Consider the following 13,941-nt stretch of genomic DNA (forward strand, 5'->3'; position numbering starts at 1 on the left):
TAGGGGTAAGCATTTCCTAATGATTTAGCTTTTACCTGTTGCTGATCTGTTCCTTTCTTGCTGTGATTCTGGATATAATCAACTAAGCCATGAACCACAGTCCTCACAGCAACGAGTCCATTTTCCAGTTGTTCCCATGTTGGAGGTGGAGCATCTATTGCATTGACAGCAAACAGAATATAAAAACAAGAAGAAGAGTCAGAAGGATTTTCCAAAACCAGGTACAAAGAAACCATCGGTATCACAAAACTTCACTAGACAACAAAAAAAGATTTTATTGGAAGTGTGTGTCATTAGATAAAGTGATCAGCACCTTAATTCAGGGATATGTACCACTTCAAGAATAGTGAAGACCTATAGACTCAAGATTGAACCACACAAAATATCAAATGAGCCAGCAAGACTTATTAGCATGTCAAATTATTTCCTTTTATCAGAGCTTTCATATCCCGCAAGATCTCCAGAGTAAATGCACTGTACAAACCCTGCACATAAAAAAAAATTGGGCCGAAAATCCCTCTTTGCATTCAGACTCCTGTAGGTAAAAATCATTCTGTACAAATACCATCATCACTGGCCTAGATCATGCAGGCACAGTCACTGTACAATGGAAATTGATGCCTCTCACATGGAAAAATGTCACAAGGCAAATCTATGTATCAGACCACCATCTAACATGTGAATAATTACTATAGTCTTAATTCCAAGCGCGGGGCACTTGTTCTTTCTAGCCAATTTACTTTTCTAATAATTTAATCTGTTCCAGCAGATGACACTCCCACTGCGTGCCTACACACTTCTGCAAAACACAGGACCTCAATGTGCTTCACTAAACACCTTTCAAGACCTTTAGCCCAATTACATTCTATTGGGCTCACAAGGACTTAATTCTTCCAGAGGAACTTCAACATACCTATAGAAAGCAGGGAAGCAACTAAACAGCACAGAAGAGAAACATGAAGATCAAACTCACCTACTGAAATTGAGTGAGGCTATTAGTGATTCCACTTTATCTATCAGTCTTTGGCTAACAAATTTGCAGTACACACACAGTTTTGTCCCTGACTTGTTACGGTATGAAAGATTTGGGAAGAAAGCACTATATCTCCTTTAACTGTAAAGTACAACTGGTCCTCATTTGAAAGGTAAGTTTATTTGTTTAAACAAACAGAAACTAAGAACTTCAACTTTTCATCTCCTGAAGTCAATAGTTTAGGCCTTCACATTCTTTTGATATTAATATTGATTTTACAAATACTAACAGGTATAAAATAAAACTTCAGCCACAGCACACTCTGTTCTGTCTCTTCCCTTCTCCCTCAGGTGGTCCATCTTCACAGTGCTGCTTACTTTTTCAACAATTTCCATCTTTCTCTCCTCTATCAACAACTTATATTTTATTTCCCAGTTATATTCTTTCCAACTAACTTCCCCTTCCCAGACTTTCACACCTTTGCAGAATTACATATTAACAAAAAAATACTAAATACCCTAGAATAACAAATCTTTCTTGCCTAGACTGATTTTTGCCCAGCTTCTGTCTATTAGATCTATAAAAATCCTACTTTGGAATCCAAATTTGTTTACACAGAAGATGCCTTATGATTTTAAGCTGCCTTTAAGAGAGTCTCCTGAGCGCAATGTCTGCAGGCTAGAGACGTCAGATCAAAAACTAATACACAGAATTTCTAGAACAGAGAAAGAGACATACAATTTTTAGGTAAGTTAATGGAAGTCCTTAATCTGGTGAGTGTTTTATTGAAGACTTCCTCTAGTTTGTAAACAAATTATTTACTCTGGTAAAGAACTGGAGAAAAAAAGACATCTCGGAGTGACAGCTACAGCTCTGCATTAGGCATAGTGGTTCTATCAATCTTCCTGTTGCTTTGCAAATCTGGTTTCAAATAGCAGCATGTGTACTAAAAAAGGGAAAAGGAGGAAGCAAGACTGCTGCCACTCCCCGCAGTTAGCATTGCCCAATATCAAGTATACACCATGTAAACTCACAGGATTATATGTATTGAACATCCTCATCCATGCTCACCCAGTGCTGTCAAATAAGGAAGCCCTCTTCAGAGAAGCGGTGAAATTATTCCTGCCATACTTTTGAATCTATTTTAGCTTCAGAATAGTTCAGTTCCTCACACAGACTACTGCTGTTTCCAGGCTGGTTATGAATACCACGCAAGAAATCTTAAGTTTATGAGTGAGAGGATGTTTCCTTCCACTTGATGAACAGCTTCCAATCCTTCAACAGTGTTAAGCTCCTCTTGCTAAACTGCAAGTCAAAGGTTTTTATAAAACATCTAGACTTACCTGGACTGGGATCAATATTTGCCAGGAGCTCTAGGTGAGGTCGAAGACGATTCAGGTTAGCTGGATCTCCAGTCCTCTGAAGAGCAATAGTTAACTCCTGAACACTCTGTGCAAAAGAGGCTGGGGTCTGCAACTTAAAAAAATTATAATAATTAACTTTCTACAGGCAAAGCAATCCTCATGGTTTCTGAAGGTTGCTCCACAAGCTCACAAGAGCCGTCTTCCAAAACTGGAGTAAAACGTTTTTCGTACAAGCCCATTTCAGTCAGCACCTTCTATTAAATTCCTTCTCTGGCATTAAGAATGCACAATTCTTTGACATTGCAGGTTAAAATACAGTTCTAAATAGACTATCAATGTAACCTATTTCTGTGTTGTGCTGGCACCCAGAAAAAAAATACAGAACATTAGAAACAATTTAATTTAGACTTCTGAAGAGTCTAATATCTCCAATCCCTGAACCAACAGGTTTGCACCCTGCTTTAAACTGAGTACAGCTGACAATAAAGAGCAAGATGGTTGAAGAACAATGATAGCTAGCAACGTTCCATTTACTAACATCACACAATTTCAGTATTTAAAATCCTTTAATTCTACCTAGATCCTTCAGGAGATGTCTGGCAGGACACCTAAAAAGGTGGGCAAATGCATAAATACACAGCAGACTGATCTTGAAGCTAATCCTCCTGCACGGCAGCCACAGCAATTGTTTCACAGCTTTTGTAACCATTCAACAAGGTTCAGTTCTTCCCACCTAATTCAGGCACTTACATGGGAGTCCCCTAATTTAAAAGTCCATTTATCTTATGTTCCCTCTAAAGAAAAAGAGATCTGGGCATTCCCAGAGGTCAAGTCTTGCAGTATATTTACTTGCAGCATATTTACTCTTATTTAAGAAATGTGCTTCCACCTGTCTTTCTTACTTCAGGTATAGGCTAGGGGACTGATTTTCTTTCAACTTACGCACTAGCTTCCTGCCCGGAAACATGAACCATTAACCTCTGTTACTACATTGGCAGTTATCAGCTGTTCAGAAAGGACACATCCCAGCTGTGCAGCTAACCTTTGTGGCTTCCCATCTGCAGAAAGAGGTAAAGTAGAAAGAGATGGCAGGATGGCAGAGGGAGCAAGATTCATTAGGTTACAAATATATATTCTAATTATTTAGGCCATAGTGGGTTTTGCAATAACAGGGCAAATGATTAATGGGTAAGGTGAGTACACATGGGTGCAATCTGTAAATTCATGTTACAAGCATGTTACGAATCTACTACAGTTGCAAAAAAGATAGACTAGGCTGATTTTAGGTGGCTTTACCTTGTCAATGATAGACTGCATGTGGGATTTGTGAGACTGGTCTCCGTATAACAGTGAGGACCACTGATCTGGTGCAATGCGTAAACCTGCTTCCATAGCAATTTGAACTATCTGGGAATCATGTTCCCTTCTCAGAGCTTCGTACGTCCGAAATTCCTCCTTCAGTTGCATCAGGGAGGAATCTTCATCTCGCTTTGTCACCTAGTGGGGAGAAATGAGCCAAATACAATTAAGCAGGATAAGCCAGAGACTATGTAAAGTCCAAGACAAGTGAAATCTTCAGTCAGCAACTAAGTTCTTCCTCCCAAACTAAACTGAACTACGATACTATGCAGTGAACACCAGTTCCTACTAAAGTAACACGCTCTTCATAAACTGGAACCACGATGAAATGGATACCAAACATAATTTACTCGGACTCTGACCCAGATACTGGTGGAAGTGTCACACTTCCTGAACGACTTTACAGCATCCACACCTTACTTTTCCAGTGAAGGTATTTTGTTTGTATTGCAGAATTTTGTTTGAGGGTACTATTAGCAGCAACAAAGCATTTTTTTCCTCATTTAGCAAAAGTGAATGACATTTAATTTGAGCACCTAGGAATGGACCATTACATACTGTAAAGTACACTAAGCAGCTTAAGTTCTCTTTATACAACTCTGATATCCAAGAACCTCACACTTGTTTCTAACCACACCACCACTCAGTTAACAGAACTGGGGATTTTCCAGCTTTAAGTGTCTTCTAAGGAGGTAAGTTACACTGACTTACATGCAGGTTTTGTTACTGTGCATCTATTAAACCTGGACAGAGTCAAAATCTAGCTTTACAGATTAAAGTTGCTATTATTTCAGCCTACACTGCCATCATAGCTGTACAACAAAGAACTCTCCAAACATGTGGGACTTAATGAGTAATATTTTCTATAACTACACATATTTTTAGGCACTTTTAATGTTACAGGACAATGAAAATTGAAAACGAAAACCAATAGTTTTCATAGAATCACAGAATCATTAAGGTTGGAAAAGATCTCCAAGATCATTGAGTCCAGCCATCAACCTAACACCTCCATGCCTACTAAACCATATCCCAAAGTGCCAAATCTACACGTTTTTTGAACTCCTCCAGGGATGGTGACTCCACCACCTCTCTCTCTGGGCAGCCTGTTCCAATGCTTGACAACCCTTTCAGTAAAGAAATTTTTCCTAATATCCAATCTAAACCTCTCCTGACGCAACTTGAGGCCATTTCCTCTTGTTCTATCACTTGTTACCTGAGAGAAGAGACTGACACCCACCGCTCTACAACCTCCTTTCAGGTAGGTGTAAAGAGCAATAAGGTCTCCCCTCAGCCTCCTTTTCTCAAAGATAAACCACCCCAGCTCCCTCAGCTGCTCCTCGTAAGACTTGTGCTCTAGACCCTTCACCAGCTTCGTTGCCCTTCTCTGGACACGCTCCAGCACCTCAATATCCCTCTTGTAGTGAGGGGCCCAAAACTGAACACAGTATTCAAGGTGCAGCCTCACCAGTGCCGAGTACAGGGGCACGATCACTTCCCTAGTCCTGCTGGCCACACTATTTTTGATACAAGCCAGGATGCCATTGGCCTTCTTGGCCACCTGGGCACACTGCCGGCTCATGTTCAGCCGGCTGTCAACCAACACTCCCAGGTCCTTCTCTGCTGGGCAGCTTTCCAGCCACTCTTCCCCAAGCCTATAGCGTTGCACGGGGTTGTTGTGGCCCAAGTGCAGGACCCAGCACTTTGCCTTGTTAAACCTCATACAATTGACCTCGGCCCATCAATCCAGCCTGTCCAGATCCCTCTGAAGAGCCTTCCTACCCTCAGGCAGGTCGACACTGCCGCCCAACTTGGTGTCTTCTGCAAGCTTACTGAGGGCGCATGCAATCCCCTCATCCAGATCATTGATAAAGATATTAAACAAGACTGGCCCCAAAACTGAGCTCTGGGGAACACCACTTGTGACCGGCCGCCAACTGGATTTAACTCCATTCACCACAACTCTTTGGGCTCGGCCATCCAGCCAGTTTTTTTTACCCAGCAAAGAGTACACCCGTCCAAGCCATGAGCCGCCAGCTTCTCTAGGAGAATGCTGTGGGAGACAGTGTCAAAGGCTTTACTAAAATCCAGGTAAGTGACACCTACAGCCTTTCCCTCATCCACTAGGCAGGCCACCTGGTCATAGAAGGAGATCAGGTTGGTGAAGCAGGACCTGCCTTTCCTAAACCCATGCTGCCTGGGCCTGATCGCCTGGTTGGCCTGCACATGCCTGTTGAGTGCACTCAAGAGGAACTGCTCCATAATTTTCCCCGGTAACGAGGTCAGGCTGACAGGCCTGTAGTTCCCCAGATCCTCCTTCTGGCCCTTCTTGTAGATGGGAGTCACATTGGCAAGCCTCCAGTTGTCTGGGACCTTCCCTGTTAACCAGGACTGCTGACAAATGATGGAGAGTGGCTTGGCAAGCTCCTCTGCCAGCTTCCTCAGTACTCTTGGGTGGACCCCATCCAGCCCCATAGACTTATGAGTGTCCAGGCAGTGTAGCAGGTTGTTAACTGCTTCCTCCTAGATTATGGGGGGGTTTATTCTGTTCTCTGTCCCTGTCTTCCAGCTCAGGGGGCCGAATACCCTGGGGATAACCAGTCTGACTATTAAAGACTGAGGCAAAGAAGGCATTAAGTACCTCAGCCTTTTCCTCATCCTTGGTGGCAATGTGTTGTGTCTGTCGTGTCCCGTCCGTGTCCGTCCCCGTCCCGTCCTCCCCCCCCCCCCCCCCCCGCACATCCAATAAAGGAGGGAGATTCATAGCATTATGAAACCTCCAAGCAAAATCATCTTCATACCTTGAAGCACGAGGCTCTGTAAAGAAGCTGAACAACATGCCCAATGCTAGTTTTAGAAGCCTGAGGAAATCGCGGCTCCAGTCTCTGAACCACAAAGAGAACCAAGACCTTTCGTGACAAAGCCGATCCATCTTCCAGAGCCAGCAGAACCAGCTTTAAAGCCTCCTCTTGCATTGCTGGTGGGGGAGAAAATGTGAAGAAAAGACACAAAAGATGAGAGAAGACCAAGAAAGATTTCTGCAGTTTCTTGTTTCCTTACAAGTGGGAGACCAGCCACAAACTCAACACACACACAAACCCACAGACAGGAAAGGGAGCTGAGCAAGAAGGGAGGGAAAAGAGGGAAGGAACACTTCTAGATTCCCAGACTGTGACTGGGGAAATAGGACTTTTTACTTTTTTATTATTATTTGTTCTATATTGGGTATCAGATGATAGGAAGATTTCTTTGTTCCTGTCTATACATCCCTCTTGATTATTAATATAAGGGTTTTCAAAGGGTGTTACCTACGTCTCGCACCTAATCCAGCAGAAAAAGCGGAGAGGCTGCGGAAGGGCAAGGTTGGTTCCCATGCAGGTAAAAGAGCAATTAGTGCCCACGCAAATAAATTAGGTGCTGTAGCACCGCATATTTTGCTAGGTAACAAGCCACTCTCTTCCCTGCAGTGGTGCAAAAGTCAGCATCCCGAAGTTAGTCTTCCTTCCCTTGTTTCAGTGGGGAAAAGCTTCTGTATTTTTTTCTTTAAGAAATTGGCCTTGTATTTCAAGGCATTATTTTTGTTGGTCCTCAACAAGTGAAGTCCACATTTTCATTAATGAAACTTCCTTTTTTTTTTTTTTTTAAGCAAAATTGATTGTTTTAGTATTCTATGAAAAGGAATTTAATCTCTAAGTACATCACTTTTAAAAAATTCAGAGACACGCACCCCAGATGTAACAAAGCTCTCTCCCCAACTGTTAATGTTTCTTACCCTGGAGAAGGAAAAGAAGCCATGTCCTGTCACTTCTAGTAACCTTATTTTTTCTAGAAGGGTCTTACTTCTTCAAAAAATAGTGAGAAACTACTTTATCTTATTACAAGACCAAAAGGACACACATTATTCTGAATTTTACAGAAGATTTGTAAAAGCACTAAAAACGTGAGAAAGTCCATGACAGCAGCCCAACAGATATATCACTAATTCTGAAGACCTACTATTAAGAAATTAAGCCATTGCCTAATAAAAGTCACTCAGGCAATTTTACACCCATTTATCAATCCTCCTCAATTGTGAATTGCTTCTAGTATAGAAGTAGTACTGTGATGTTACCTACCTGGTCCAAGGAACTGGCACCCTCTGGCTCTCACTGCAGCCCAGAGGTTGGAAGAGAGCTGTTGAGGATTTTGATGCTGAAGAATGAGCTCTGTGACTGTTCTTTCACCCAGCGACCGTGCTGCACGCATGGCTCTGATCCGCCCTTCTTCCTCCACTAGCTGGCAATGAACTAATGTCACAAGTTTCCTTTGCATGGGACGACTTAGCACGCTCTGAGTAGTACTGTTAAGACCCACACCTTCAAAACAAAGTGAAGCAGAAAAAACTACCTCATATCTCCTCTTCTTGTGCCTGCCTTCAACTGCTGTACTGTAGAAGTGCAAACCTAGTTCTCCTGATGTCCACTTTGTTAAACAGAACACTAGAGAAGGCATATCAGAAGTTCATTTTTGTCAGTTTGTTTTACTCAGCATTAAAAGGAAACAGTTCCTGGGAGTCAGCTTTCCCACAGGTTTGTCTTGTGATTGACTGATTTGGCTCTCTAAGAAGGTGGAACCTCTAATGAATTCTCTCCCCATGTTGGAAGTCTGTCTTGCACCCTCCCATATGGATTCCCAGGTGACTCCTCAAGGGTAGGATCATACTGCAGTCTTTCCTTTATTCATGGGCTTCAAGGATCACTGCCTCTGACTGTTTGTCTGTTTTCAGAAGACATTGAATTTCTTATCTACATCTGGTATCTGCGCTGCTTTGGCCTAGCCAAACTGAACTTACATACGAGTTCAAAACTGCTTGGGTGATGTTTAATTATGTGCAAAAACTGTGATTCACAAATGTGCTGGGAGCCACGGAAACCAGGTTAAAGGAACAAGTGACTCGCTAGAGATATAGCTGCCATACTGAGTTTGTTCTACAGCACAGAGCTTGTTCATCGGGGCACTATTCAGAACGATACTGCTATCACACTGTACTAGTTGGAAAAGCTCGAGACACTTATTGCAAAAATTCATTTTTGAAAACCTGATACCCATGATGCTCACCTCTACTACTTGGGTTGACAGATTTTCCAAGTTCACTATATGTAATATAGCTAAAATCCATACTCTTGAGCCCAGCACAGTTTTGCTAAATTAGAATTACTCAGATTGACCCAGCTCTTGTATAAGATCTTGTATAAACAGAGTATTACTTATTTCTCTTGATATATCCTATATGTAGTAACTTTCTCATTTCAGTTTATTCCCCCTCCACAAAAAGCTGCATTACTACAGTTATGTCAAAGCAAAGCAGCACTCAAAAAAAAAACCCCAAACCAAACAATTATCTATTTTTACTTAGTCTGCAGAGGTCAACTCAACCTACAAAGTTTGTCTGAACTTACTATACTGCAGCCAAATACCTCGGCCTTTTCTCAGTATTATTTTTGACATAATGCCTTTAAATTCCACACACCCACCCCCCCTCCTGCCCCGGAAGACATAACCTTAATGCTTAGGAAACTTGTTTCAATTTGTTTTTAAACTAGGTTTATATCCATTTTTCAAACAGACTAGCTAATAATTTGATTAGTTTGTTTTGCATCTTATTTGTTTCCAGCTTTCATTTTCAAAGGAAACAATGCAGGAACTACCTCTCGCGCTGCTGAGTGGTTTAAGGTACAATGCTAATTCTTCCACACATTTCTTGCCCTCCTCATAATGCTTGGTATCTTCAGCTCCACTACATAAAGTAATTGGCTGCTGCTCAGGAACCTGAAAAGAGATGACATGTACATCTACGATGATTATACATAAATAAGTGGCAGTCATGCTTACAAACACCTCATCAAGCTTGCTAATCATCAAGCTTGCTAATATCAAGCATTTCGTATTTTGTTCCCCTTCTGTGTTTCTTCTATATTAGTAAGCATTTTTTCAGCTTGTTTAATGAATAGATAGCATTAAAAAAAATCAGCCAAAATGAAGACAAAAAAAGTAAAGAATTTATGGTTAGCAGATTTCTTTTATTTAGTGGCTGACAGGAACTAGCAGCAGAAGGCTTATTCCATGACAAAAAAATATTACATGAGAATAATAGCAATTCTTATAACTATAAAACTTTGGCTGAAATAACACACATGTTGAGACATCCCCAAAGCTGGATGGCCAGGAAAATCAGAACAAATCAGACCAACCCTGGTTTGCAGGTAAGGACAGATTCATATCTAGGGCCTCACAGCTCTAAAATCATCCAGGGATAAGTGATCGGAGCTACCTGGATTAGTGAGAGAAAGATTTAGCAGCAAATATACTAGGACACCCTTGGAACATATTCTGACTAGACCCAATTATCAAGCAGCAAGACCAAGTTATCCTACACAGTGCATATGAACACAACCTACAAGTATTAATCTGACAACACAGGCCAGTTACATTCTTGGGTTTTTTCTTTTTTTGGTGCGGTGGTTTGTTTGGGTTTTTTTTGTTGTGGCATTTATTTCTTCATACAGGCATTCACCAGAAATCTGGATTTTTCAAAGGAATGTTGGACCACCCCTCCCCCCAAGTTATAATTTTGTTTTTGTTTTCCTCCAGTTGAATTCTTAAAGCTTTAAACAAATTTGGGGGTGCAGTACAGCACTGTACTAGTGTTTTTCAACATCACTATACAGCAATCAACTCAATATATGATAGTATAGAGAACTGGAATTTCTCAGAAGCCTAAACACAAGCACTTTTTGCATATGCTATTGAAGTGCAAACAGATCTCAGACTTCAATTTCTATTTCCAAGTCAATCACTATCCCACTGGCAATAACAGCATGCTAATCCCACATAGCTGCTTCTGAGGACCAACCCAGGCACTCAGTCTAAAAGCACAAGCCTTTAATGCTCGAGTTAGACACAGCTACAAGCCCGCTAATCCTTCATGTGCAACCCAGCCACGTAGAAAGTAGCATTATGGTGGCAGCAGCAAATAAAAGCAGTAACTATATACAAAATATATATACACACACACATATATGGTTGCTGCCACCAACATGGACAGGAGCTTTCCTATAAATTTTAATAGAAAGTAATCTGTTTCAATCATATGATCACAGTTCTCCTACAGGTTTAGACAGCTGTGCATGCCGAGTTGCTCATTTGACACACACTGCAAAATAAAAAGTTACTAGCTGCATAACTCTTGCTTTTACAGTAGGCAACAAAAAAAGTCTCCAAGTGTAACTTATCAGCTGCAATTAAGATAGTTGATACCACCCCAAAACTAACATAATCAAGACAGCCTGGATCAGACACCTCCACTTTTACTTCTATAAAACCAAAAAACAAAACCAAGTTTAATCACACCAAGACAGCAAGGTTAGCCTGGATGCTTTTCACAGACTGCAGTTAAGTTGTGAAGTTTGGGGTTTTTTTTTTGTTTTGTTTTAATTTCGGGAATTAGGTGGTGTTGTTTGGGGTGTTTAGGGTTTTGTTTGTTTGGTGGTTTGGTTTTTGTTTGTTTGTTTGTGTTGGGTTTTTTTTTTTGTCTGTAAGCAAGAAAGCTTTGAGCAAAAGGAGATTTTGCAACTGTGTTTTACAGTGGTCAGCCATAACTGTTATAACAGCAACAGCCTCAGCTGGACTGGTTTCTTGGGATTTAGGAAACAAACATTAACACCTTCAATATTTGCTTTCATGTTAACAGAATACTCCACCTCCTTTTCAAAGCAACAGCCATTTTAGCAGTCTGCTTCTGCCTGAGAAGTTATACAAGCAGAACTGGCTTACTGATCAAACAACACGCATCTCATGCATTTGTGCCAAGACAGAGACTACATAGTCTCTGCCCTATTTACTGCTGTAATACATTTTGTGCAAATTTCTATTTACTCCTGCAAGCATTCAATCTGGCACTGGCGACAACCTGAAATACAACCGCAGTGTCACAACACCCAGCAGACAAAGAGGGCTTGGAACAGATGTGGGACAGGAAACTGTGTTCAGCCCTGGATTTGAATCTTGAATTAAGGTAGGTTTAGCAGACATTCACAGCAGCGGTTTGGAATGCCATACACAGCACAACTCCACCAGCGAGACACAAGGACTGTCTAGGCAACTAACAGAAAGCCTCCCCCTCCCCCAGAAAAAAGCTGGCATACAAAAACTTCCAAGAGTTAATCAAGCTATTGAACACTGTGTATCTGCGTATCATTCCCATTTCTTCTCTTTGCAAGGGAAGTTTCAGTGTAAAAATCTAAAAGCTGTGCACAACTGTACTGTTTACAAAATGAGCCCAAAAGAGATTAGAGTTTAACTTCCATCTTAAGCTAAAGCACGTGTAGTGCCAAAAAATAAAACACCATGCTTATTTTGTGGTTTCACAAGTCTTCAGGAGAAGATAATGTATTTCTCCCCACACACACTTAATCTTCACTCATGTGATGCATCTCACAGTAAAACGTACAAATAATTTGCCCTTTTGCTGGTTCTATTATGCACTTCCAAGTGCTTTTTTAATATTTTAGGGTTAGAATGATTATAAGAACAGCATCTACCAAGAGAAAAGTGGTAAAAACGTGATTTATAAAAGTCACAGAAGATCTGAATTTTAATTTTGGCTCTGCCATAGAATTGCTGAGGGACAACTGAGAAATAATTCAACTCCAAAGCACTTCCACTTGGCAAAATATTTTTTCAATAGCATGCAGGACCCTATGGTTGCTTCTGTTTACAACACCTCTTGAGAGCCTCAAAACAGATGCCCTGCAGAGTGAGTTCATTACTTTCATCCTCAATCAATACTCCATTCTCTCGGACACCACACCCTTATCACAGTTTTCACTGCAAATATATTTACATAATATAATAAACACCTCCCAAGGGGGACCAGAACAAGACAGGAAAAATAATCTCAGATGTTTAATTACTTCAAATTTGTGATCGTTTTGTGTGCATCTGCCTTGGCAATGACTGCAAGTATCCTGGCAGTGGAATGCCACCCATTGGTATGACTACTTGTGGCTGTGGGAAGAGGCAGGTTATGACAGCATGAGGAAGGGGACCGGAAAAATCGCTAAAGCATCATCTCACACCAGGCAGTGATTTTGAACTGATGATTTAAGTGTCATTTGATGAAGGATGTCAGCTTGAGTTGTCACTAATTACCATTAGACATATAATTGCACAGAATGAGAACATGTTAAACAGACCAAACCCCTTTTTGTCTGGTTTGACACCCCACCCCCCCACCCCCCCCCACAAACGGATAATTTGCTTCCTGCCAAAAACAAACAAACAACATGCAAACAAAACCCAAAACCTACTGTCTTCAGTTTCTCAAGAGTTTGCACAACTTCTTCACAGTTAATTCCTCTTTTGTGGTACCTCATTTCACCAAAAGTTACAATACAACATTATCAAACGTGCCACTAATATCTCTGCAATTGTAATCTTCCCCTTTTGAAAGGGCCGTGAGTTAAGATCACTCCACCAGTTGTCATATACACGATTCCGTTGCCTAATGACTAGCATTGTATTTATCATGTCCAGCAGGAGACTATGAAAGAAATTAAAGCACCACAGGAATTTTTACCACATAATGTCACCTGTTTGGAACATGCATACTGATGTTTCATGTGTTAAAAAAAACAGGAGGGAAGAGATTAGATGACAGATCCATGATTATGCACCTTCAAAACACTGGCCTAGTGAATGTTTAAAATAGTTGCATATAGTGAGTAATATGTGGATGCTTGAATAGTTAAAATTCAAAACCTCATTCCCATAGAAACTAGCTTAAGGGATTTCTTTACCCAAGAAGTTTAAAAAGCAAGGTGCCCCATGAATGCCTTTTTGATTTGTGTTCAAGGCCACTGTACCTCCCTTCCATCACAATACACTTAGCTCCTGCTTAGGCACTCACTTATTTCCAGCTCTCCCAGGAATAATAATTCTCATCTTCCCCTTACCATCCCTTCTCACTGCCATCATCTTATGCAGCTGAACTTATCTATAGGTGGGCTGAATTGCCTAACCACTGCCTTCCAGAATAGGCTCTGTAACCACTGTTGATGTGTACCATGCTACAGCGGGGCAGCAGAAATTTGAGTCTCTGCAACAGTTAATTTTCACATCAAGTGTGGCTATAACCTAGGCAACAGGTTGCATTTTTGGAAAGGGGTGGGGAGAGGGAAAACTGAGAAACAGCCGGTAATTCAAGTA

General features: G+C 41.1%; 1 protein-coding gene across 12 annotated transcripts in view; it reads right to left on the reverse strand.

Annotated features, from left to right (window-relative positions):
• RC3H1 (ring finger and CCCH-type domains 1) overlaps positions 1-13,941 on the reverse strand; it is a 63,316-nt gene that overhangs the window by 22,069 nt on the left and 27,306 nt on the right. For 10 of the 12 annotated variants that reach the window (XM_075507870.1, XM_075507869.1, XM_075507865.1 and 7 more), the window contains exons 3-8: positions 9,384-9,504; positions 7,812-8,051; positions 6,498-6,673; positions 3,634-3,834; positions 2,317-2,449; positions 36-154 (exon numbers count right to left, since the gene is read on the reverse strand). In XM_075507870.1, coding sequence (XP_075363985.1) covers positions 36-154; positions 2,317-2,449; positions 3,634-3,834; positions 6,498-6,673; positions 7,812-8,051; positions 9,384-9,504 — 990 coding nt within the window. Of the gene's footprint in view, positions 1-35; positions 155-2,316; positions 2,450-3,633; positions 3,835-6,497; positions 6,674-7,811; positions 8,052-9,383; positions 9,528-13,941 lie in introns of all 12 variants that reach the window. The other 2 variants (XM_075507863.1, XM_075507872.1) reach the window with 2 other exon arrangements.

This window comes from Mycteria americana, chromosome 7 (assembly GCF_035582795.1).
Source record: "Mycteria americana isolate JAX WOST 10 ecotype Jacksonville Zoo and Gardens chromosome 7, USCA_MyAme_1.0, whole genome shotgun sequence".
In the NCBI taxonomy this organism is placed as follows: Eukaryota; Metazoa; Chordata; class Aves; order Ciconiiformes; family Ciconiidae; genus Mycteria; species Mycteria americana.